Source organism: Equus quagga, chromosome 4 (assembly GCF_021613505.1).
Source record: "Equus quagga isolate Etosha38 chromosome 4, UCLA_HA_Equagga_1.0, whole genome shotgun sequence".
NCBI lineage: Eukaryota > Metazoa > Chordata > Mammalia > Perissodactyla > Equidae > Equus > Equus quagga.
The window spans coordinates 92,292,307-92,320,178 of NC_060270.1; the positions used below are offsets into that span (position 1 = coordinate 92,292,307).

At 39.1% G+C, this 27,872-nt stretch overlaps 1 protein-coding gene across 5 annotated transcripts in view; it reads left to right on the plus strand.

The window, feature by feature from the left end:
• The window catches only part of LYPD6 (LY6/PLAUR domain containing 6), a 128,396-nt gene that overhangs the window by 89,214 nt on the left and 11,310 nt on the right, over nt 1-27,872 (plus strand). For 2 of the 5 annotated variants that reach the window (XM_046657677.1, XM_046657679.1), the window contains exons 2-3: nt 7,712-7,887; nt 15,095-15,193. In XM_046657677.1, coding sequence (XP_046513633.1) covers nt 7,761-7,887; nt 15,095-15,193 — 226 coding nt within the window. In that variant the 5' untranslated portion in view covers nt 7,712-7,760. Of the gene's footprint in view, nt 1-1,184; nt 1,227-6,066; nt 6,129-7,711; nt 7,888-15,094; nt 15,194-27,872 lie in introns of those variants that run through there. The other 3 variants (XM_046657680.1, XR_006888108.1, XM_046657676.1) reach the window with 3 other exon arrangements.

A 27,872-nucleotide genomic window follows, 5' to 3' on the forward strand; every position in this document is an offset into this window, starting at 1 on the left:
ATTCCTAGTTAGCTCTCCTGCTCCACTTCCTTATATTCCAGATAACTATAGTTACATAACAAATCCCCACAAAATGGAGTGGCATAAAGCAGTAACAGTCATTTTATTTATTTCTCGTGCTTTCTGTGGGTCAGGAATGCAGGAAGGGCTTGGCTAGGCAGTTCTTGCTTGAAGTCTCCATGCAGTTGCAGTCAGACAGTGGCCAGAGCTGGAACAGAGGGGAGGGGAGAGGGGGCTGGAGCAGCTGTGGTCTCAGCTGTGAAGCCTCCGTAGCTCTGTGTGGCTCACTTGGGCTTCCTCACAGCATGGCCCTCCGGGCACTCGGACTGCTTATATGGCTTCAGTGTGAGTGTTCCAGAACACCAGCTATAAGTTGAGTCACCTTCTATGACCCAGCTTTGAAAGTCACACAGTGTTATTTCCTCCATGCTCTGGTCAGCTAGTCAATTAGGTTTGCCCAAAATCAAGAGGAAAGAATGTAGACCCCACCTCTCAATGGAGACATGTCAACAAATTTGCAGACATGTTTTAAAACCACCATATATTATGAGCAATTCTCAAATTGTGAGAAAGGTAGTGTGGTCAGAATGATATATTTAAATAGATAGTTGTGTGGACGTGCCTTCAGTTTATACTTTTGGGAGCTGAGTTAACTTTTTCAGGTCATTAAGGCATCACCAAGCCTAGTCTATACATATTGAAAATTAAGTCAAGATTTGTCATGATCTTTCAGGCTCCAGAATTCCATTTTGCTCTCGTACTAGGCATTTCAAATTTCACTACGAATAGCAGGGAAAAATATTTAGCTTTGCATTTGTTCTCTATTTCATAATTGCTTATATATTGATTTAAGACTGAGGTGTGGTCATTTAGTCCTTGGTACCTCAGTCAATGTAGCTTCCAGAATTACTTAATTGTCTTCTAGTGACCAGTGTAAGGAGTTGGGAGTATCTAATTTTATGAACTCTACATGAAATAGTAATTAGGATGTGGATTTGTAAAACCTCACCTGGGTTGTGGTCCTCTCACTTTGCCTCTCTGAGTAGTGTAGAAATCATCCTTTATCCTATCTTGTACCCTGGAGTGAAAATAAGAATGCAGCTCTTTTCAAGTTTCTCCCAAGTGGAGAAAGTCTAATAGATCTGAAACTAATTTTTTTTTTCTGTTTCAGAATGTAGCAAGTAATCCATTGGAATAAAACCAGCAGTTGAGTAACTCATGCAGAGGTAATTTAGAGCACAAATTAAATCTGTCAGAGTGGTATTAGATTTGCAAAAGCTCATAAATAACAAATGAAAGGTCACAGAGCTGTGAAAATGAGAGTGTACTTCTTCATAAAGAGAGCCATAGTTGGGGACGGAATCCTCAGTGCATATTCAAATAGCAGTGCATAAAATGGAAACGCAGCATCTTTTCTAAATGTCTAGACCAATCCAAAGGCACAGTGGACTCCAAGGAAAAGTCCTAGAAAAGACCCTTCTTATTATTTAAGCATGTCCAGCATCGTATTTGTGGGGTTTAGGGATTAAAGCTCCATCAACTGCTGAGAACCTGTACAGAAAAGATACATCCCTGTAAAATGGAGCCTGTAATTCAGTAACAACTAGTTTAATTGTGAATGCATGTCACTTATCTTTCATTTTTCAGTTCCTAGAAATTACTAATAGGTGAGTGGTGCTTCATGATTTACTGCAGGAATGTAAGCAGTCAGGATATTAATAAATAGTCCTGCCCATCCTGTTTTTCTCATGGAAAACAGAGGTGGAAAATATAGCCCAGGCTACTGTGAAGTAGACAAGTTCTTTTACTTTGCATCGCATGCAGATCTTTTTATTTAGTCTTCTTTGGGCTTAACTTGTACAAGGGAACAAAATCTATACTTATAAAAAGCAATGTGTGGGCTTCATCAAAATTAAAAGCTTGTGTGTGTCAAAGGACACCATCAAGAAAGTGAAAAGTCAACAGAGAGAAAGGGAGAGATCATTTGCAAATCATCTATCTGCAAACAGTCAAGAGTCCAGGATACAGAAAGAAGTCTTATAACTCAGGCACTGCCCACCAGACCATGCTGAGGTGGCGTCCCACATAGTACAACCAGAAGGACCACAACTACAATATACAACTATGTACTGGGGGGCTTCAGGGAGAAGAAGGAAAAAAAAAAAAAAGATCGGCAACAGATGGCTCAGGTGCCAATCTTTGGGGAAAAAAAGTCAGGGCAGGCCTCTGGAATGTAAGGTCTGGAAGTGAATTCATTAAAAAAAAAAAAAATGAGCAACGGATTTGAATAGACATTACTCCAAAGAAGATAGACAAATAGCCAGTAAGCACACGAAAAGATGTTCAGCATCATTAGTCACTTCAGAAATGCAAATCAAACTCACAGTGAGATACCACTCCACACTCACTAGGATGGCTATAATAAAAAAAATTTTAATGAAAATAAGCGTTGGTGACAATGTGGAGAAATTGGAACACTGATGTTTTGCTGATGGGAATGTAAAATGGTGCAGCCACAGTGGACAACTATTTGGCAGTTCCTCAAAAAGCTAAACCTAGAGTTACCAAAGGCCCAGCAATTCCACTCTTAGGTGTATACTCCAGAAAATGGAAAACTTAAGTCCTCCCAAAATTTGTACATGAATGTTAATAGCAGCATTATTCACAATAGCTTAAAAGTGGGAACCACCCATAGGTTTATCAACTAACTGATGAATGGATAAACCAAGGTGGTATGTCCAAACAATGAAATCTTATTTGGCCATAAAAGGGAATGGTTTACTGATTCATGCTACAACATGGATGAACCTTGAAAACATTATACTGAGAGAAAGAAGCCGGACACAAAAGATTGTATGTTCTATGGTTCCATTTACACAAAATATTCCCAAAGGGCAAATCCGTAGAGACAGAAAGTAGATTAGTGTTTGCCAGGGAGTGGGGAGAGGAGGGAATTGGGATTGACTTAGTGGGTACAAGATTTCTTTTTGGGGTGAAGGAAGTATCCTGGACTAGGTGATGGTTGCACAATGTTATGAATATACAAAAAACCCCACTGAATTGTATTATTTTAAAATGATAAATTTTATCTCAATAAAAAATTTTTTTAAGTAATATAAAAATATCAGATCTTGAAAAAACAAAAAGCAATGTGATATTTACAAGGATTAATAACACATGCCCTAGAGACAAACCTTGAGTATTTTCTCAGGTTGCTGTGACGGGTCCCTCCTTTCTCTTTTTTGGACAGAGGTCCAGCCACACTGAGTTGCCCCTCCACTGTGGCTGCTGCAATGGAGGGGAGTGAGTTCTTTGTAGAGTGAACCTTGATCAATGGGAAACAAGAGACAAGAAGGCACCAGGCTGACAAGTTCTCCCTCCTTCCTTCTTCCATGGACTGCTCTAAGGTGCGGGTCTTCCTTGGAATCCTGTGTCTCGTTGTGGCTTCTTGTGAAGTGGTGAGCAGCGTAGTGACCTAGGATCACGTTGCTCTGTATTTTCTAGCTTCATTCTACCTTTCTCTCTTTCTCCTCACCTTCACCCTCATTGTCTTGGGCTTGTTCCTCTCAAATGAAGTCTGAGCACCTTTAGTCTTTGCCCCAGATTCTGCTATGAAGAGCCTGGGCTATGACACTAAGGGAAGAGCTTGGTAAAAGAAGGCAAGAGACAACATTCTGTCCGATGTTGATTCTATTATTTTAGGAGAGACAGGGCATTTTTGAGCCTATGCTCATTGGCCTTAGGAGAAAAGCTGACTTTTATTTGTGCATAAAAAGTAAAATTATTTGGGGCTGGCCCCGTGGCCGAGCGGTTAAGTTCGCGCGCTCCGCTGCAGGCGGCCCAGTGTTTCGTTGGTTCGAATCCTGGGCGCAGACATGACACTGCTCATCAAACCACGCTGAGGCAGCGTCCCACATGCCACAACTAGAAGGACCCACAACAAAGAATATACAACTATGTACCGGGGGGCTTTGGGGAGAAAAAGGAAAAAATAAAATCTTAAAAAAAAAAGTAAAATTATTTTGTCAAACTCATTCTTCGAAGAGCATTATTTTTCAAAAAACCATTTTCCTTTTTATAAAAGTAATACACGCTCATCCAAAATTTTTGAGCAAGCAAATTAAGCAAAAAGAACATTAAAATTATCTTAAATCCCACGGCATTTTGGTGTCTATCCTTTCAGTCATTTTTCTAATCATATATAAGCCTAGAAATACATACTTGTTTTTTTCCTGAAGAAGAGAATAATTTCATGAGTAAAATGTGTTGGGATAATAAAGTTTCAACGACTTTAAGAATTTGGAAATTCTCCGTTAAATACATAAAATTCATGATTAAAAATTGTTGAACCCCCTAGATTTGAAAATTGCACTAAACAAGTCAGGTCTGAAGAATCAGGCTTGCCCTTTGCTGTGGTAAGTAGAGCTGATCTCCTTTAGTGAAGGAAATGGTTGCTTTCACTTAATCCATGATTCTTCACCGTAAGTAGCGTGTGTGAGCATGCGCACACAGACAGGTACTCGGAAGGGATGTGAGGTGATGTGCTCGTGACCTCTGCTCTCCCAGCATCTTTTATACAGGTAAAATCTACCTACAGCAGTGTGTAAGGATCATAGGGGTGGAACACAGGCCTGGTAGGGTAGCCTGCGGAGAGGGGAGAGTGTAAGAAGGGCAGCATCCATCTGTTTGCTTCATTGACGAGGGATAGCAGGATGTCACCTGGGCCTGCATGAGCCTCAGCAATATTAAAATGCTGGTGGCAGGAGGTCCCCTCCCCTTCCCTCCCACCGGCTTAGTCCCTCCGTGGCTGGTCAGGGGGCAGATGTTGGGGTGCAGGAGACGTATGGATTATGATTTGTCATACTTGCTAGTTTTGGGAATTTTCATATTTTTCTGATTTAAGGAAAGTGAGCCATATGTTGTACCAAAGTTAATTACACCATGTTTTACTTTCACTTAGGAAACTATATTGACTGATTTTGAACAATAATACAGTCAGGCACTGCATAACGATGTTTTGGTCCACAGCAGACTGCATGTATGGCAGTGGTCCATAAGATTAGTACCATATGGCCTAGGTGTGTAGTAGGCTAGATCATCTAGGTTTGTGTAAGTATGCTCTATGATGTTTGCACAACAACGAAATCACCTAATGACTCATTTCTCAGAATGTATCTCTGTTGTTAAGCGATGCATGACTAGTAAAAATACTGGGAAATATTACAAGGCGTTTACTGTGTGACAGACGCTATTTCACTGTTTTAGTGCTTTACATATGTCAACTCATTTAATTCTCATCATAAACTTTTGAGGTAGGTAGTATTATGATCCTCATTTTTCAGATTAAAAAACTGAGGCTCCAAGTGGTTAAGTAACTGTTTTAAGATTGCACAGCAAGAAAGTGTTGGAGCAAGGCTTCAAACCCAAGTATCTAGCCCTTCACCTCTGTATGTTACTTAAACATATTAAACACAGGCTGTGAAAATGGAGGCTGCGTAGCCATGCCGCAGAGGTTGTAGTAAGGTTAATTTCAGATGACATTAAGTAATACATAATGTTTAGTGCAAGTATTGTGCCAAGGGAGACTTTTAAATCAATAACCAGAAGGAATACTGTGGTTGAGAAATGCTTTAATGAAAATGTGCCACTTACATTGTTTGATATATGTGAAGCACTGGTGTTGACATCACGTTTCACATTTAAAAAAACTTAGGTTGGCAACTAGTTGATACTGAATGTTACATTATATCAAAATAAAACCAGATAGCTTTCTTCACCACCCCTCTCAAACTGAGCCCTCCCTCAGATTGTCAGGAGATGGGGATGTTGCTACAATGCTCTCAGGTTTCCACAGAGCCTCACCTGACCAGAATGGATGTCCAAGGAAGCACTATTGCGTTCATTTAAGATGAGACAATGTTTGTCTCTGTCACTCAGCAAGGGAAAGATATCTTTGATATTTGTTTCTTTATTTTCTCATCATATTGTTCAACCAGATTCCCAGCACAGTGCCTGGCAGTCACAATTATTAAGTGAACAAGCAGCTTATTCTTTTCCTGAATGCAGATTTTGCTTGGAGGAACCAAACTGTAAACGGAAGATGGTGTTGTGAGCATGAAATTGGCAAGGTTGGCATCATCAAGCTGGTACAGGGCAATAAGAATTCTACTCTATTTCCTAATAGTTTGTCTAATTTTTTAAAAAATAATGAACACACCAATCCATCTGGAGCTAATGTTAGTGTATCGTGCATTGTTTGGTTTCAGTTAATCTTTTTCACAGTTTTTAATCAAGTTATCCTAATATTATCCATTTAATATTTTTCTGTTTCATAATTTTGAAAAGTTGCTTGTATCTTGTAAATAGTTATGTCTATTTCTGAGCTCCTTAGACTGTTCCATTTTCTGTATCCATTTTTACATTTTCTATCATTCTGTTTTGATTAATATTACTCTGTAGTATATTCTAATATCCAATTAGTCCATACTGATTTTCTCTCTTGATTTTGCTTTGTAATATATTTACTCTTGGCCTATTGTTTTGACAAAATAATTTTAGAATTATTTATACTGTTTAAAAAAATCCCAGTAAATATTTGTATTAAAACTTATAAACAAAATGTCCAAATTATGTTTTTTCCTCCTGTTTAAAATGAAGTGAATGTCTAACTTGACCCCTTGCCTTGGCAATCGAATGATGATATTTGGAAAACAGCAGAACACGAGGAACAGACTATAGGAAAACAGTAAGAGGGCAAGCGAATAGCACATAGAAATGAAGATAAAAGTCTACATCCTAAGTAAACTGGACAATTCAACCCAAGTAAAAAAGTTTACTGCCCTCGATTTTAATTGAAAAGGACAGAATTGGAATAGCAGGTATAATGATGATTGCTTACTGCCACAGTGGTACCTTGATCTCATTTCATCACTTTTTGTGTATATACCTCAGAACGGTCTCTGGAAGAACACAGTATCACCTAGTGTTTAAAAAGGTGGACTCGATGGCCAGACGGCCTGAGTTTGAATCAACTCCCCTACTTATTTGCTAGACTTCAGTTTACTCAAAATGGGATATTGATAGTGCCTAGCTTGTATGTATGTTTTTCACTCATAGGGTTGGTAGGAGGACAGAATGATACGTACAAAGGACTTCAATAGTACCCAGCCAATATGTTGTGTTAAGGAGATTTTGAGCTATAAAGGTACTTTTTGGTTTGGGAGAAGCCAATTTCCCTACATTTTGGATTTTTTTCCAAGTCTGAAAGCCTACCCTGTACAACTCTGGATGGGCAACATGGCCCCATAAGGCTGCACTCGTGTATCTGGCCTTCACCCTTATCAAGGGAATGCTTGTGAGCTGTGGTACCTGACTTATTTATGGTTGCATTCTGGCAGCCATCGCCTGGCTTCCTGGCAAAAATAGCTGGATTTCATTAAAATTCAATCTCTCTTGATACCATCTCTGCTGGATATTAGAGGGGACTTCTACCAGTGGAGCTTGAGCAACCTGATTAAGAATAGATTTGGGCTGGAATTTTCTAAGTGCTCTGAAATTACCCTTTATAAAGTTTCTCTCCATGTCTGCCCGCTTCCTCGTGCCCTCGGCTCCCTGTCCCTCCCCAACCCATTCCACCAACACGAGATCTCAGCCAAGTCTCCCATAGCTTTCTCGAGTTGGACACTGAGATGAATCTTGCTTCATATTTCAGGTTCGAGTTCTCTCTCGTCGTCCTGAGTCCCCGCTTCTGGGCGCCCTGTATGAGTGACATGGAATCTGGCCCTGCCCTGGCCTGGCTCCTGCTCCTGAGCCTGCTGGCTGATTGTCTGAAAGCCACTCAATCCCGAGACTTCACAGTGAAAGACATTATCTACCTCCATCCTTCAAGTAAGACCATTCTCTTCGCTGCAGAAATGTCACTTTACTTTGAATAAGACATGAGTTGAAAAATGGCCAGGAGAAGGCAGCCTTCACTGTGGGGGAAGTCTTTGGTGATTTAATTGAGGGGTGCAGGCGCTACCAAAGATGCTGTGTATTTTACCCTCCCCTTTTTATAGGGTGTTTATTTTAAGGCAAATTATTAGGCTTTTTTTTCCTGTTCCCTACACAATTGCTCTGATTCTGACCACCCTTCCCTTTGACTTGTGCCAGCCAGTCAGTTATCAAAATGAACCACCATGTCCCAGAGGAAGGTGTAAAAGATCAGCCCTTTATAGGGAAGATAATAGCTGGTCTTCCTGTCACTGCATCTAATTCTCAGTTTCAACATAATTGCCTCCCACGACTTCCTATCCCCTATCCCTTTGGGTTTCCTGCATTTAAGAATTGTCTAGGGAGTGCCTAATAATGTAGATGCCCAAATCCCTTCTCTAGAGTCTCTGATTGCATATATCTGGAGCTGTCCCCATGTATTTTTGCTTTCGGCGAGAATTTCAGGGGCTTCTGCTGCTGATATTCAAAGGATCACATTTTGGAAAACACAGCAGTTTTACTGCCTCTTTAGGTTCCCATCTCTGTATTTATTTCGTCTCTTTTATTTTTATTTGAATCCTCTTCTGGATTGCCCCGTGGTGGTGAGAACTGGTAACCGTGTGTGTGCTGACCTTTAGCATTAGCCCCGACTGTGGTGCTGACTCTTCTGAAATGTTCTGTGCAGCAAACATTTTTTGAGTGTCTACTGTATGTCAAGGATTGCGATAGATATGAAAAGTATAAAGGCAAATAAAACATAGCCCTTGCTTTTGAGGATCTTACAGATTACAAAGCCAAGGCAGCCACTTGGACTCCTTCCATGCCACACTGTTAGAATATTTAACATCTACAAGTTCTGGTTCAGAGGAGAGGTGGTCCGAGGAATACACAGGGGCTTGGAGTCCACCCAACCTTGGGTCAGCAACTAGCTCAGCTGCTTCCTAGCCTTTTGACTTGAAATCGATTCCCTAACCTTATGAAGATTAAATAAAATAATGCATACAAAGCCCTTAGCACTGAGTGGGAGCCATAGTAAACGCTCAATAAATGTTAGTGGAATCTTTTTAAGTCATTGCGCACATTTCTAAGGTGGATGAAATCATACATACCCTGTAGCGTTATTTTGTGGACTAGAACTAATATCTGTAAAATACTAGGCACGTACATAATAGGTGATCGGATGCTTGTTGTTTATTATGTTCCTGTTGTAATTGGCTTAGACAAACTGAAGGCGCTGAAAACCTGTCGCTTTAATTTTTTCACTCCAGATATACTTTTGACAGGCAGCAAAAGCTCCTTTAGACTTATTGCTGTCGTACGCATTCACCAGGATAGGCTGGTGCCTACTGGCTAATTGTGCGGAAAGATTATCTGGCTGCTTGTTTTTGCAGGCCTGTTTAGTTTGAGTAACATTCATGAAAACAAGGAGCTTTGATACTTGCTTGTTTCCCAGGATTGCATTGTTCTTTTCTCCAAACAACACTGCTTTTTTATCAGGTGTGGTGAACACAAACCTGGATTTCAGTCTCTTAGGTTTGGTTGCTGGAACTTCTGGCTTCTGTGGGATATTTTGCCCTCTTCAGTGACAGACTCAGTAGTCCCTGGGCGGCAAAACTGGCCCTGCCTGGCCTTCTCTGAGCCAGTGATTGAATACACAGAGTGGCAAGGAAATCAAAGGGATTGAATGGAAGTGAACAAGAACAAAACAAACACACATACGACTTTTGCCTCAGTGGTCTGGTGGGTCAGTGCCCGGGTTGAGTGGGCCCCCAGTTGTAAAGTCCGTTTCAGAATGGGATCTTTGAAGAATGAACTCTGTCAGGCCAGAGGGGCAATCACTTCTGCTCTTTAGAAGTTAGTGGAAAAGTTCTGTTCATGTAATCTATGTTAATTAAACAGAGCCATGGCTTGATTAAAAAGAACTCTCCACATGGAAAGAATTGATGGAGTTTTCTGACATGATCTTGAAATAGGGAGAAGGATAGAAGTCGTTCCTAAGCTAGATTGTACGTAGACAATTCACCAGGAGGTCTGGGCTGAGTTCTCTTTCAGAGTGTCCACTACTGGTCCTGAGGAGTCTAAGTTCTTGCTGGACTGAAGTTACTATCCATGGTTCCTACTTGACCAGAACTTTGTTTATTCTGCCCACTTTAAAGCAGAGTTAGCTTTACACTTCTCTGCCCTATTTCAAAAGTTTTTGCTGTTTGTTTGCTTGTTTTTACACTTTGACTCTTTAAGCAGTCATGGTCTTCTGCCCTTGAGCAGCACTCACTAGACCATGTTCAGATGAAGCGATCTTTCTACAAATAAGCAGGTTTCTGTAGAACACAGACTATAAAAAATATATGAAGGAAATGTGGAATTATTTTGATTTTGAATTGTTAATATAATTGCCTCACTTTGTAGATGGAGGCACAAACAGCTTTCTTGGGGTTGGCGAGTGAGCCAGATGTCTTTAATGTTAGATACAGCCCGGAACCTGCCCAAGGAGAGATGTGGTGATGCTGGAGACGTAAGAAGAAACACAAGTTTTCTATGCCAGACAAACATAACCTCATTTCTCATGGGCCGCACACAGCCCTCGGAGATAATAAGTAGGGTGAGATTGGAACCCGGGTTGGGAAAGTTCAGCCTCCCATGACTAATCTTCTTTGCTCTCTGGTTCCCTGATCTTTGAAGTTTCTAAGCCTTTCAAAGAAATAAACTTGATGGCTTTCAAACTTGAGGCACTGTCCTCAATAACATGATTTTCTATCATTTGTATTCTTTTCTTTTTTCTTGTGAAAAATGGTGACTTTCTTCCTAGTCATGATTAAAGTACTATAGACTAATAAAAACCTTCAAAACAGGAGTTAGTATTACAAGAAATGGAGCTACTTATTTGATTGTTAGACATCACACAAGATAGCAGAATTCAACATCCCAAGCGGCTCCACGTTGTTCTTGGCCTCCATTTCTTTCCCTGTAATAGAAACCTGTCCTGAAGAATCTAACTTTTCTTTGGTTGAATATTCTGAGTTTTTCCTTAATCAAGCGGACCAAAGACTATATCGCTGCAGGGGGAGCTTGCTTGTGCCCAGACAGAGGGCCGAGGAAATTTTTTCACAATTCTATACTACGTCAATCTTAGGGAATGAGGGCATTTTCTAGAAAGGTACTAAGAAATGCGTTTCTGTCAGAAATATGTTCGTGGTAATAAAGTTGTACTGACAATATTTTGTTGCCAAGTGGACTGAGAAGGAAGATCAATTTATTAGATTTCTACAAATTTTATATTTGTATCCAGTTTCCAAAAGCAATGGAAATTAATTTGGCAAGAATGAAAAAAGTTTGGATGCATTACACATCAGCATACCTTTCAAAACAAGATTCTTTTCTCACCACAGTTTTGGTGACTGAAGGCCTTTGTCCAGGCAAAAGTTCCAAGCGATGGAAACAGAGAGGAGATCTTTTCCGATGCCTTACAAATGCATTACGGTCGGTTGAACTATGACTGACCATGAGAGTTAATGGACAGATTATGTTACAGGAAGTAACTGGCACTTTGGGATTTCTTTTTTTCTTTACAATCATCTTCTCTTGAGGGACCAAGGACTTATGCACTGAAATACAGAGTACTAACTCTGTGATCAAGAGCCAAATTAGATTCATTCACAGCTGGGGCCATAACGATTTGAAACTCTACTTGCTCTGTAGTGCTTTGAAGTAACAAAGAGCAAAATAGCACATCTCTTAGGAACCTCTTTCTGTTCTTTTTGAAAAAGACTTCTTTATCAGATGCAGTATCAATTAGCAAGTTACTGGAGATAGTTGTTCATCTGTAGATCGTATTGTTGGCTAAATATTTCCAGAGGTAAGCATTTAACCATTATTTGCTATTTTTCTATAATTACTGACTTAAAGCTGAGTCTGTTTACAGAGATTTGTCACCGAAAAGGGTTTGATTATTCACGCATCAGGGCTACCTGCCCAGATGTAAATACGAGTTCCCACAGGCAAATATTAAACGGTTGTCCAACATGCACACAGATATGAAGTTGTAGATTAAAACTCACCAAAAATGAGATTATTTAGTTAATTGCCAATGATACAAACTGATAAACACATCCAGGCATAAATGTTTTGAAACAAAGGATTATTTTGCTACCATAGTTTTTTAGCTCGTATATCTGTTTAAATTTTGAAATACTTTGAGTTAATTTCAGAGTTCAGGCCTACTTGTATAAGAAATGACAGTATTTGATGTAATATGCCACTAGTCTTGTAAAAGATAATTCTGAAGAGTCTATTAAATGATCCAAATTTGGGAACACTAGAACTTATTAATGCTAGGTTCTCCATAAGTTTATTCTTGGAATGGCTGGATCGTCAATCTTCATTCAAAGTTCTTAATTTATTTCTTTGATGGGACAGTTTCCAGGAATAACGAATCCAACATTCCAGCTGGAAGTTTTACTGGCTGCAGTGACAGAAAAAATTGGATGCTCCGGTGAATTAATCATGCAAGCTGAAGTGGTACGGCTAGCTTGCAGTCATAAACCCTGGCGAATATGATCATTTTTTGAGAAACGCTGTTCTTTGACAAGTTTTTCACATCGTTTTTTCAAAACTCCTACTTTGATAATTCTACCAACTATTTTAAAGTTCTATCCTTTAAACGTATTTGTATATTAACTATTTTAAAATTGATTGTGAAACTATTTTGTAATGTATCCTATCATGATAATTTCTTAAAAATTTCATATGGTTTTTCTCATAATGTTATTTATGAAAGCAAGCTAATTAAAATGTCCATGAGAATATTGAATGGCTTTAGAATAGAAGAACTTGTTTGTTTTGAATTCTTCAGGCATGTACTGACCTAAACTAGAATATTTTAACTCAAATGTAACCCATCTATCTGGGTGGTGGGATGTGGAGATATGAAAATTATTTGTGTGTAGTTTTACAAAATAGTTTACTTCTGTTTTATTATAATTCCATGGGAAGGAGAGCATGTTTAGCCCTGGTGAAATTTCCTCGTTGGTAAGAAGCAGTTGGATGGCTATGTCTCAGCTGCTTTCCATTCCTTATTTTCTAAAACGACCCATGTACTCACCATCATTCTGTTTATGAATTTGAGTCATCAACTACTTGGAGGAACATAGAACTCTCAAATGGGCCCAGAAAAAGGTCCAGTTAGCTGTCTTTTTTAGACAGTTTTTGACTTTTGCTCATGTTAGAATATTATCAGAGTCGGCTCTATGAAATATTTGAAGAAAGTGCACGGATGGGCAGCTGTTCGAGGCAAGGTGAAAATCAAAGTTATATCTGGCCCATAATTCTGGCCTTAAGCTGCTGCCTACTCCTTCATTTATTTTTGATAACATACTTAATTGGTTCCATGTGGGCAAAGCAATTTACCCTGAGATGATTATTTCCGCCAGTGGGAAATGCAGGCTCAGCCATCTGTGAGGGCGAACACTTGGCTCCTGCAGATGAAGTGTCTGAGTGTTTGCAGCTTTCAAAGAAGCCAGGTAATTTTACAAATTAAAAAAAAAAACCCAAAACACAAGTTCTGTTTATGAAAGGCAACACTCTAAGCAGCAAAGCAAGCAAATGATTAGTGCTAAGCAGCCAGTAACACAGCCTTCTCACTGCTGGTGAGAAGGCCTGACATTCCCTGTGGATCCTTGTCCTTAAATGCCAAGGAGGCCTGGTGTGCTGGGCCCTCTCTGGAGCATGACTCATGGGATGCCTCCCACCTGAGCGTAGATGCAGGGCGAGGAATACAAGAACCTGGAGGACGGTCTCGTAGGAAGGCAGGAAGAGATGACTCGGGTGAGGAGAGCAGGGGATCAATAGGAGGGCTTCTTGGAATTATGCATCCCTTGGGCTGGAGCTGGGACCCTGTAGTGCATCCACATCCCCACGTGTCCTCAGCATGCTACCCCATTGGACACTGGACATTGGACATGGGCCTGAGAGGCCCCTTAGGAGGGTCACCTCTGCACAGACAGCATGTATTTTAGCAATGAAGACTCTCCTCTTAGCTGATACTTACCATTCCCAGGAAGTCTTAACCATGTCACATCTGACCAATAAAAATATTAGATTGAACCAAAGAAATTGCCAATTTTGTAGGTAAAGAATGGTCAAACATCAGAAGATTTTTAATGATTGAACCTATTATTTATATTTACATGTTGACATGCCTACATAAGTTGACACAAAAATAAATTGTTGGAAAGCCAGAGTGCCTTTTTTAGTTGAAATTTGTATTGAGATAATTGTAGATTCAAAAGTAAGAAATAATGTAGACAGATTCTGTGTATATTTTACCCAATTTCTGCCAGTGGGAACATTTTGAAAGACTGTAGAATAATAACATAACCAGGTTATTGACATTGATATGTCAACCCACCAGTCTTATTCAGACCTCCCCAGTTTTGCATGTGTTCATTTGTGTGTATTGTGTGTGTGTGTGTGTATGTATTTATTTCTACATGATTTTATCACATGTAGGTTTGTGTATCCACTACCAAGTCAAGACACTAAACAGTTTCAGCGACACAAGGATTCCTCCTGTTGGCCTCACACCCACCTCCCTCTAATCCTCCCTACTACCATTCCCATCCTTAACACCTGGAAACCACTAATCTTTCCTCCATTTCTAAAATTTCCTCATTTTAAAAATATTACCTAAATGGAATCATGTTACAGCATATAACCTTTTGGGACTGACTTTTTTCATTCAGCATAATTCCCTGGAAATTCATCCATGTTGTTAAATGTATTAATAGTTCATTTTTATTGCTGACTAGTATTCCATAGTATGGATATACCATAGTTTGTTTAACCATACACCCTTTAAAGGACGTCTGGGTGGTTTTCAGTTTTTGGCTATTATGAATAAAGTTGCTGTAAAGATTTGTACAGATTTTTTGTGTGAGTTTTCATTTTTCAGGGGTAAATGCCCAAGAGTGCAATTGCTGAATCATATGGTAGTTGCATGTTTAGTTTTTTAAGAAACTGCCAGGCTATCTTGAGAATCCTTTTAAAAAAATGAAAATGTCTCACTTCACAATTCAAGATTCTGTGCTCAGTCTAAAACGTTAATCTTTTCTCTTGATCCTTTTTGTAGCCACACCATATCCTGGTGGATTTAAGTGTTTCACCTGTGAAAAGGCGGCAGACAATTATGAGTGCAACCGATGGGCTCCAGACATCTATTGTCCTCGAGGTAAACTCTCAGTAGACAGATTGGGGTCCCCAGAGCTGTCCATGAGTGAAAAGCCCTGCTGACTCTGACACATGCAGAGAGAGAGGCATGCTTGCCATCTCAACCGCTTCTCTTGTCTAAAGCTGAGAGTAGATCTTTAATACCACACCAATAACTTATCATCAGAGACTCAGAGACATGAACTGATCCATAGGATTGCCCCCTTTCTCGTGAAGCATTGTTGGAGCTCCAAAAGAGGTGAGATACTTCCCAGCCCCAGTCCCAGCCAAATGCAGGACAAGAAGAGAACAATCGGCCTGTAATCCACTCTTGGAAGCGTTAGTCACTGCATAGTAACTTCCTTTATGTAAAGTATAAATCGATGTTCATATAAAGACTCCATTTATTACATAGCTTGCCAGAGGCTTCTTCTATCCTGAGACTGCATGAAAGCTAGAATTCTGAATGTCATCACTGCACAATAAAAACCCTGAGCTTTTTAAACTATTAAGTTCTCTTTGAAGGGTGAGCTGGATGCCCATCGAAGCATGAAATTTCAACTCAAAGGCCCATTTCAAAATGAAGGAGATGCTTCGTATTCATATCATATCTCATTTATCCTATTGAATTAAAGAGGAGGTTATATTTGGCTATGGAGTCACTGTTAATTGTCTGTTTTATTTTTGGAGAAAAGTCGCTTCAGTTGATGGGGAGATGATTTGGACAGAGCATTGTATTGACAAATGTTTGAGCAAGTGGTGAGATGGGCTTCGCTGCTGATCTAATTCAGTTGTTCAAATGACTGAACACACCAACACCAAATCTGTTTTTTTCAACGTAATGCAAGAGCTCTCATCCTCAGCCCAGTGAAAGGCACTTTGTGTCTCCCGGATGACTGGACATTGGGAGAGCATGGAAACTGCAATTAAGAGACAAGTGTCATCTACCTAAGCCAGTACTATTTAACCCCATGAGTCCCCACCTAGGTTACCCAGTAGGAACACCTGTGGGTCTTTTCAGAATCACTGGAACCTGTGCCTGCCTATACCAGTGGTTCTCTGACTTGAGCATGATCATCATTCTCTGGAGGACTTATTAAAACACAAATTTCTGCCTCCCTCTGCCCTCCCTTCTTCCAAGTTTCTGATTCAGCAAGTCTGAGATTGGGCCTGAGAATTTGAGTTTCTCAAGCATTCCCAAGTGACGCAGATGCTGCTGGTGTGCACATCATGTATTAAGAACCACAGCTCTACACAAATTGAGCCAGCATCTCTGAGATGAGGGCCCTGCATGCGTGTTTTTAAATATCCCAGGTGATTCTAATGAACAGTCACAGGCAAGAACACCTGGGAGCTTGTCTCCCCAGTACTAGAAAGTGAAATGTAGTGTTGTCATTGCTAGATTCCTCTTGTTTACTTGGAGGTAGACATGCTAATGGGAAAGATCACAGGGAAGAGAAAAATATGGAGAAACTAAAGATTGGCTTAGTCACAAGCTAGATATCCAGCCATCTGGGTAATCAAAGATAAGTCCTGTCCACATTGCATTCTGCAGTCACGTGCTCATTTCGGAATGAGCCAGAGTTTTCTAACATCATCACTGCAGAACGAACGTTTTGGTAGGTTGCTGATGGACCTGGTTAAACCACTGCTTCTCAAACTTGACGGAACATTGAAATGAAGGGGTGAAATTTTAAAACACTGATGCCTGGGTCCATTCCCAGAGATTCATATTTAAATGGCATGGGGTGCAGCCAGGCATAAGGATTTTTACAAGCTCCCCAGGTGGTTTTAATATGCAGCAAAATTTGAGAACCACTGTAAACAGTGATTCTGGACAAAAACAGGATAATTTGCTTGTATAGCCAATAACCTTTGTGCTGGTTCCTGCTGGGACAAAGCTGGCAGATTTGCTTTTGAAACTGTTGCCACTGGCCAGAGCTGCTGTACAGGAAACGGGGCAGTGTTCTCTCAGTGTTGCCCTAGCAGAGATGATGCAGAGGAAAGGGAGCATTGTGACTCGGTGCTCTCTTGGACTTTGGGTCATAATTCTTAGAGGTCCAGTCCAAGTCTGGTGGTCCACAAGTATGTCTCTGTCACAAAGAAAAACCAGGGGCCAGTAGCACTCAGCTTGAATTCCTCTCAGAAAAAGAGAAAGTTCCATCTTTCTTTTCTTCTTCTTTTTTTTTTTTTGAGTAAGTTCCATCTTGATGCTTTCATTTGAGGTCAAATCTATCCTTCTAGTGTACAGATACCTAACAGTATCAGAGATCTTGACACAATTTCTTCTTTTCCCTTTTATTTTCCTCCCACTTTTATCTTTTTGTCCTTAAATTTTTAAAGATAAATGGAAAGTTATGCCCTCAGGTTCATGACACAGAACAACCATGCCAGGCCCTTTGGGGGACCATGCAGTGAAAGATCAGAATCTGGTTTCTTCTTTCAAGGAACAGGCAGTTTAGCTGGGGAGATAAGATCTGAACATATCAAGTGTCAAAATAGCAGGACACAGGCAAGCGCCAGATGAAACATGGCATTAAATGCTGTGGCAGTTTAAGGGAAGAATTGCTACTTGGGGGCTGAGGTGGCCAGTGACAGTATCATGGGCTGGAAAGATGGCAGCAGCCCAACAAGTGGGTAATAGAGGTAAAGGTTGAAGAGGGTGTGTCTTCCAGGAAGTCACTCAGAACAAAGGCATGGAGACAGGGTTCCCCAAGTTTAGTGGATTTGGAGAGACCTGAACTGGGTAGGGCAACTAGTTTATGTCGAACAATAGTAGGGGTAGAGTCATGGAGCCAGGTTGTTTTGTGGGGCCTTGGACATCAGGTAAGGAGTGAGGACTAAAGCGAGAAGAGATGAAGCCATGCTCAGTTTCTTTCTTGACCAGCCACGTTTCTCATGAGCCACCTTGCCTTTCCTCTGGGTTTTCTCCAGATTGTACGAATAATGAAAATAATGCCATTGTTATTAGATTAAAATATAAAATGTTTCTAATTGCTGAAATCTACTGACTAACCCTATATTTGTTTTTCCTGTTTGTTATTAGTTCATTTGAAGCAGCTATAGGATTACCAACAGGCTTAGGAAGGGCAGCTCAGTAGCTGCTATGGAAAGACATCCAGCTTTCTGGGACATCCCTGGTTTTTTGTTTATTTTGTGATATATATAGGTTTTAATTATCATATGACGTGAAAGTAACTTGTTGAAAGTGAAAAAAATCATTTCATGTATTTAACCTTATCTCTATGGAATAAGCTCACATCCCAAGTTGCTTAGGGGATGGCCTGAATTTCAAGAATCTTCAAAAGCTAACTTCAGTCATGTGGATGCACACAGAGACTTAGTGGCTGAGGCTAAGCTTGCTTACAGGTTCAACAGTGTTATTGTGAATCATCATTTGGTCAAATAAGCATCAAGAAAGCCTTGCCCTAACTAGAATTGCTCTGACTAGCAGTGGTGGCTTCAGCCAGCCACTTCTAGGTAACTCAGGTTCCCCATCACTCTTAGTTTCAAAATATGTTTGTAAGTACTTCCTCCTTTATCACACTGTTATTGCCTCTGGCACTTACAGATTCATGGTACCATACTCCCTCCCTAGAAATGAGAATTTAAGATGCCCTCCATAATGGACTCTCATTGCTTCATTTGCTGGGCTTCCGTTTCATCTTTGGTCCCTGAGCACTTCCTTTGCAATAACCTTAATTTCATCAACCACCCATTATAAATCTGTGCAGTTTTCTTGACTTTGTGAACCAGAATGGGAAAGGATCTTGAAATCATTTTATATGAGGGAGCACTTGAAGGGACTCATGAAGGAAAACAAGAGTTGAGTGTCACATGCTCAGATCCATGTGGTTTTGCCTGTGACTTTTCTCTGTGCTACAAGATTAAAAGCTCCTTGAGAGAGGGACTGTATAAGTGTTTATTAAGAGTCTGTGGAATTAAATGTCAAGTCAAAAACATTACAGTTTTTTAAAAGGCTTATTCTTAGGAGGATACCTAAGCCGCCAAGGATTTTATGTTCCTTCTTAATTATGAAGTGCAGATGCCTCCCTCTGAGGCAGAACCTTCTTTCAAAGTTATTGCTGATATAAAATCAGACCAAGAGAAATCTTAAGATAGAGGGACACGTATCCTTTTGGTTCTAGCTTCTGTGCTGCTCACTATTTTTCTGTGAAAGTGAAGAAAAAGCTGGGCATGTCCCTTGACGACTGTTTCTATATACATTATCTGGTGTAAGCAGGAAATATAAATGTGATCCCCAGCTCAACTGAAGACAAGCCCCGTGGTTACAAATTGTCAGGAAAGCCTTCTTTATTGTTGACTTTTTTTCAGACAGAGCCCAGGCTGAGACAGACAACCTTTTTGTTTTACTTTACCTAAAGCTGGATTTTTTTTCCTTTTAGGCAATCTTACACTTAGGATATAAGCCCTTCAGCGTTTCTACCACTATACAGGGATCTCTACTCTAGCTGTAAACCCCGTAAGGACCCAAGGCCTTGCATCTTCTTATAGTTTATCTATTAACAGTCCCCCCGACCCCCAAGGTGAAAAAATCAATACCTTACCCAGTGTTGGCCCCTGGGATTTCCCTTACTTTCTGGAGAGTTCATCTGTACATTTACAAAAGGTATGGGTTATATGTCATCCAATACTTGTGGCTGCTGTGTAATGAGATATGTTCAGATGATATTGCTAAATGATAGTCTTAGACTTCCTCCTTTTTTTAAAATAAGTTTGTTAAAGTTTGATATACATACCAGAAAGTGAACAGATCATAAGTGCACAGCTTGTTGAATTTCCACAAAGTGAACAAGCTGTGTGTCTGTCAGCTGTGTTGAGCAATAGAACCCCAGAAGGCTACCGGGATCCCCGAGTCATTACACTGAACCTCCCAAAGGTAACACAATTGTGACTGCTGTCACTGAGCTTTATATAAATGGAACCATGCAGAATGAACTCCTTTCTTTCCCACATTCTATATGTGAAATTCAGCCATGGCTTTGTGAATAGCAAAGTCATTCTTTCTCACAGATGTATAGTAGATCATTATGTAAGTACAGTAAAATGAATCCACCCCACTGTTGATGGACCTTGGGGTTGTTTCCAGGTTTTGAATGCTCTGAGCATCCTTGTGCATGTCTTTTGGTCACGTGTGTACGCATTTCTGCTCGGTCTGTCCCAGGGAGCAGGGTTGCCGGGCATGCAGCACATAACGCTTTGGCTTTACCGGATCCTGCCTACCTGTTTTCCAGACTTGCTGTGCCAATTTATACTCTCCCCAGCAGTGGCTGAGAGTGCCAGTTACTACACAACCTTGTCAACACTTAGTATTGACAGAAACACTAGAAGCTAGAAGTTAATGGAATGACATTTTTAAAGTGGTGAAAGTAAATGACTGCCAGCCTAGAATTCTTTACTGAGACTGTCAGCCTCCTTTCTCTGTACTTTCCTTCTCTCCAGCTGCCCTACAAGCTCTGAGTTCCTGTTTGTGCCTCCCAATCCCCTTGAGACTGACAGAGGCCCAGCTCAGCTTCTCTGCCCCTTCGCCCAGCTTTCTGCCTGGCTTCTTCGCCCCTCCACTTGTGCTCCTTTTGAATCAGCAGGTGCCTCGAGGGAAGAACAGTTAGAGAATGCCAAGCTCAACTCAATGCGTTCATTTCGCTGGTATCTTGCTCCACCAATCCTATTTGCCCTGGTGGCTCGCCTATGCTTTCACACAGATTTTTGTTGTTATTTTTATTTTATCGGACTATTTTAATTTTGTTCTACCATTTCTTGGTAAGAAGGTATACGCCACTCCATCTCAGCTGGCATTGTAATTCTCAGATTTACTCTTTACTTAGAATTTTTCCAGCAGTTTTTTAACCAAAAGTACTACTAGCAACCTAAACAAGATTTTTTTTGTACTCTGAGAGCATCTAACCTACTCCAGTTCACAGTGTTTTTGTCCAGGTGTTTTCTGTTAGCACAGTGGCCTCAGGTAGGAAGCAGCCATTTGATGGTTTTGCCTTACCGCTTTTAATTACTGTCCACTGTAAAGTCTGGTTTACTTGCACTGCATTTACATGCTTTCCCATCCACCTTTTTGGCCTTTGTCTGGTAATAAGCACATTACTTTCTGAATTTCAGTGATTTGCTTTAAAAGAGAGTTTCCTCAAGTGAGTGTGTCACCTGTCCTTAAGAGGTGTGGACGGTCTTTTTTTAAAAAGAGGGAAGTATCTGTTTGGCAATTTCTTCACGAGACGCTGACTGCAGGCTAAAGGAGAGCAGTCATGACTCAATCAGGATGATGAGTATTATTTAGTTATTTTTAATTTCTGCCTTGAAAAATTTCTTACTTAGGACAAGAAGGGAAAAAAGTATTTTTTTAGGGGTCTCCGGACAGTAATTGATAGGACTAAGAAAGCCAAGAGATTAATCTGATGCCTGGGTACCAGAGACCATGTGATAATTCCTTATTAGGGTACACTTTAAATAATTCAGCTTAACTGCAGCTCATTTTGTAGTTCATCCTTTTCATAAGTCTGTTTTCTTTCATCTTGGATTCTTTTTTCTTTCACTTTCATTTAACTGAACTTATAATTGAAATATAACATACATACAGAATAGTGAACAGCATGATGAATTTTCACAAATTGAGCACACCATGAAAGCAGTGCTCAGATTAAGAAATTGACCACTTTCAGCGGCTCAGAAGCTTCTTGCATGTCTGTTTTCTGTCACTGTCCCTACCACCAAGGATATTGTTATGGATTGAATTGTGTCCTTCCACCCCAAATTTGTATGTTGAAGTCCTAACCTCCAGTACCACTAAAAGTGACTGTATATGAATAGAGGGGCTTTGAAGAGATAATTGAGGTTAAATTATGTCATTAGGGTGGATTCTAATCCAGTATGACTGGTGTCTTTATAAGAAGAAGAAAGTAGGACACAGACATACACAGAGGAAAGACCATGTAAAGAAACAGGGAGAAGATACCCATGTGCAAGCCAAGGAGAGAGGCCTCAGAAGAACTTAACCTTGCTGACACCTTGGCCTTGGACTTCCAGCCTCCAGAACTGTGAAAAAAAATTTCTGCTGTTTAAGCCACCCAGTCTATGCTACTTTGTTAAGGCAGCCCCAGCCAGCTAATATGGTTATCCTCATGATTTCCAATAGGATAGATTAGTTTTGCCTCTTATTGGGTTCTTTAATAGAAATGGAATCATGCAGTATATACTATTTTGTGTCTGACTTCTTTCACTCAATATTATGGGAGATTCATCCATTCTGTTAGACCTACTTGTAGTCCACTCATTCTCATTGCTGTGTGAATATATGCCATAATTTATTTATTCATTCTACCACTGGGCATTTTTATAGTTTCCAGGATTTTTTTGGTATAGATAGTTCTTCTATGAATGTTATAGTACTTATCATTTCTGTTGGAGATATATTTAGGGATGAAATTGCTGATTCATAGAATATGTTTAGGTTTAGATTTAGTAGATCCTGGCAAACAATTTTCCAAAGTAGTTATACTATGTGAAAGTTGCACTTCTGGTTGAGATATAGTGTTATTTCACTTTCAAATTTGATTATACCATTCAAAATTCCAGAAATGGAAGAGATGTTATAGATTTCATAGAACTAAACTAAAATGCTTTAATTTGGTTCAACTTTGAGTTGAAGAGCTCAGATAAATGTATCCTTACCCATCCATCTCTATTCTTAATGTATTAAGTGCCTGCTATATTGTGCAAAGCCCTGTTCTATATACTGGAGAGAAGGCAGACATGAACAAGAATGGGCCTTATTCTCAAGAAGATTATAATCTAGAACAGTGGATCTTAACTGGGGGTGATTTTTTTCCCCCAAGGGACATCTGGGGACATTTTTGGTTGTCACAATTGTGGGTGCTAATGGCATTTAGTGGGAAGAGGCCATAGATGCTGCTAAATATCCTAACTGCACAGGTCAGTCCTGAAAAACAATTATCTAGCCCCAAATGTCAGAAGTGCTGAGGGCTTCTGAAATGATGAAGTAGATGTACTTTTCTGTTCCTCCTGCTAAGAACAACTAAAACTCCTGAACATTATATACATTAAAGAAAGAAAAAAAGACTCTGAAAGATGGATAGAAAAAAGCAGAATAGCTAAGGACCTCAAGATCCATGGAATGATTCAGTGGGGAGTTCTCTGGGTTTTCTTTTTGCCTTATATATTCCAGACTTAGAGATGAAGACACTGGCAACCTGGAAAGGCCACAGGCACCAAGAAAATAAATTTCAACAAAAATTTTCTCTCTGTAGCCAAAAGACCAAGAAGGAGGCAGCCTAGAAAGACAGAAAACTAGGCAATAACCGCCCTACCCCAGCCAAACACCACAGAAAAAAATTGTAACCCCACCCATGCCAGCAGAGGCTTGATAGAGGGCCTAGACTTCTACCCTCAACAGGCTGTAATGAAACACACCAACCTTCCCTGGGGTGGTGTCAGAGAAGGCTGAGTAGGAGACTTTTTTTGCCCCTGGATGGGAATGAGGCCTGCCCCAAATGGTGTCAGTAGAGACCATGTTGGGGGCCTGGACTTCTACTTCCATCCAACAATAATGAGGTGGTTCTCCCTGGCACTGCTGAGATTGTGTTGGAGGAGGCCTCATGGAGAGTCAGAACTTCACCAGTGCCCAGTGGTAATGAGGCCACACACACGCCTTGTGGCATCAGTAGAGGCCACGTGGGGTTCATTAACAAGGCACTTCTACCACTCTCAGCCAGGATGGTATCATAGGAAACCTAGCAGGGAACTGGAAATCCCACTTCCACCCAGAAATCATGAGGGGATCCCTCTCAGGTGTGAAAGGGGACACAGTGGAGAACCTGGTCTTCTACCTCGACCTAGCAGTAATGAGGCAGCACCCCTTCCTTCCCCTTCTGGGACTGTGTCAGAGGAAGTCAGCTAAAATGGAAGGTTTAAATAAGATCAAGAATGTCATTGCATAATACCAACATGTCTAGGTTTAATCAAAAATCATTTGTCATACCAGGAAGATCTCAAACAGAATGAAAAATGGCAATTAATAGATACCAACACTGAGATAAAAAGTTGTTAGAATTACCTAACAAGGATTCAAAGAAACCATACAAAAATGTTTCAATGAGTAATTACAAATACACTTGAACAAACAAATGAAACAGTAAAATATCAGCAAAGAAATAGAAAATATAAGAAGAACCAAATAGAAATTTCAGAACTCTAAAATACAGTAATGGAAATAAAAACTCAATAGCAGAATGGAAGAGATAGAGGAAAGAATCAGTGAACTGGAAGGTGGAACAATAGAAATTACTAAATCTGAAAAACAGAAAAACTAGACTGAAAAAAAAATGAACTCAGCTTCAGGGATCTGTGGGGATACAACAAAAGATTTAATAGAGTGTCATTGGAGTCTCAAGAGTAGAAAGAGGGCAGAGCTGAAAAAATTACTCAAAGAAATAAAGGATGAAACTTTCCAAATTTGGCAAAAGATAAACTTGCAGATTCAAGAAGCTGTATGAATCCCAAAGGGGATAAAACTGACTAGAGAAATCCACACAAAGACACATAATCATCAAACTTCTGAAACTAAAAACCAAGAAAAAATATTGAAACAGCAAGAGAGAAAGAACACCTTATAGGAGAAAAATTATTTGAACAACAGAAAAGTTCTTATCAGAAACCATGGAAGACAGAAAGAAATGGCACAGCATTTTTCAGGTGTTGGAAGAAAAAAAGTCAATGTAGAATCCCACATCCAGAGAAAATATCCTTTAGGAAGGAAGTGGGAAACAAAGACATTCTCAGATGAAGGAAAACTAAGAGAATTTGCCACCAGCAGACTTACCCTACAATGGCTAAAGTAAATTCTCTGTGCAGAAAAGAAATGATAAAAGAAGGAAACTTGGAACATCAGAAAGGAAGAAAGAACACGGTAAGCAAAAATATGTCTTTTACAAAACGATACAACTGTCCTTCTCTTGAGTTTTCTAAGTTATGTTTGATGGTAAAGCAAAAGTTATAATGCTGTCTCATGTGGTTCTGAATGTATATAGAGGACTATTTAAAATAATGTTATGGTAAACAAGTGAGGTTAATAGGACATAAAGAGAAAGATTTCTACACTTCCCTTGAAGAGATAAGATGATGATTTCAACAGACTGATAAGTTATGCATATAATTTAATACCTAGAGCAACTGCTAAAGAGAATTTTTACAAAGAGATATACTCAAAAACACTACAGATAAATCAAAATGGAATTCTAAGAAATATTTAAGTAACCAACAAGAATGCAGGAAAAACAAAATAGAGTGACAAAAAAATAGAACAAACATAAAACAAAAATTAAAATGGTAGAATTAAGCCTTACCATATAAATAATTACACTAAACATAAAATTTAAAGAAATGGTTTGGCAGAGTGTTTTAAAACACATGACTCAACTATATGCCATCTGCAAGAAACTCACTTCAAATGTAATGCTGTAGGCAAATTGAAAGTAAAAGGATGGAAAAAATATATCTTGTAAACATTAATCAAAAGCCTTCAGAATAAAAAAAAATTACTAGGGGCAGAGAGGAACATTATATAATGATAAAAGGATCAACCACCAAGAAGACATAGCAGTCTTAAATGTGTATGCACCAAGTAACAGACCTGAAAAATATGTGAAAAAGAATGATAGAAATGAAAGGAGAAACAGATGAATCTACAATTTTAGTTGGAGACTTCAGCAAAACTCAACAATTAGATAGACGGCTAAACAGAAAACCCACAAGGATATAAAAGAACTCAACAATATAATCAACCAACAGGATCTAATTGACATTTATAGACTACTCCACCCAATGACAGCAGAATACACGTTCTTTTCAAGTGTCCATGGAACATATACCAGAATAAACCCTATCTTTGGCCATAAAACAAACCTTAACAAAATTTTAAAAATTGAAATCATACAGAGTGTGCTCTCTGACACAATGGGATCAAACTGGAAATCAATAACAGAAAGATAACAGGAAGATCATCAAACTCTTGGAAACTAAACAACACACTTCTAAATAATCCATGAATCAAACATGAAGTCTTAAGGGAAATATAAAAAGACAGTGAACCAAATGAAAATGAAAATATAACATATCAAAATTTGTGGGAGACAGCAAAAGCCATGCTGAGAGAGAAATTTACAGCACTAAATGCATACGTTATAAAAGAGGAAAATCAATAATCTAAGCTCCCTAATAATCCAATAATCCCTAATACTCTTTTTTTCTATTTTTAGAAAAAAGGACATCTGAAATAAACACAACAAAACTAAGCAGAATAAAGAAAATAATAAAGATGAGCAAAAATAAATGGAAAAATGTAGGATAATAAAGGAATACTGTGAACAATTTTACAAACGTAAGTTTGACAACTTAGATGAAATAGACCATACCTCAAAAAACGCAAGCTACCAAAATTCACCCAACATTAAATAGATAAATGTGAAGAGCTCTATAGCTATTAAGAAAAATAGATTTGTAATTTAAAATCTCCCAAAGAAGAAATCTCCAGGCCAGATGATTTCACTGGAGAATTCTATCCCGTTTTTAAAGAAGAATTAACATGAGTTCTATACAATATCTTCCATAAAATAGAAGAGAAGGGAACATTTTTCAATTCATTTTATGAATCTGGAATTATTTGAATCCCAAACCAGACAAAGAGAGTATAGAAAAAACCCTACAGTCACAAACATCCTTAATAAAATATTATAAAATAGACTTTAGCAATATATAAAAATAATTATGCACCATGAAAAAGTTGGGCTTATTCCAGGGATGCAAGGATGGTTCAATATTTGAAAATCTATCAATGTAATCCACAGCATTAAAGATTAAAAAATCACATTTTCTTATCAACTGATACAGAAAAAGCATTTGGCAAAATTCAACACCATTCATGATTAAAAACTCTTAGCAAAATAGGAATAGAGAAGAACTTCCTCAACTAGAGAACATTAAAAACCTATACCTGATATTATACTTAATAGTGAAAAACTGAATGCTTTCCTGTTAAGATCGAGAACTAGGCAAGTATGTTGCATTGACCACTCTAATCCAATGTACTGCTGAAAGTTCTACCCAGTACAATAAGGCAAGAAAAGGAAATAAAAGGCATACAGGTTGTAAAGGAAGAAAGAAAACTGCCCCTTATCACAGATGACATGATTTTCTATGTAGAAAATCCCAACAAATCTACAAAAAACTCCTAGAACTAGTAAGTTCAGCAAGGTCATAAGCTATTAAGATAAACTCACAAAACTCAACTGTCTTTATATATAGATTACCAATTAATGTGGTCCCTGAAGTTAAAATATAATATCATTTATAATTGTTCATAAAAATTAAATACTTAGAATAAATCTAACAAAGCATGTACAGGACTTGTATGCTGAAAACTACAAACACTAATGAAAGAAATCAAAGAAAACCAAATAATTGGAGAGATTTACTGTGTTCATAAGTGGAAAGACTCAGTGTAGTAAAGATGTCAATATTCTCCAAATTGATATACAAGTTTAACATAATTCCTGTCAAAATCTCAGCAAGACTGTTGTAGATATAGACAAAATTATTGTACAATTCATATGGAAAGGTAAGAAACTAGAATAGCTAAAATGATTTTGAAAAAGAGGAAT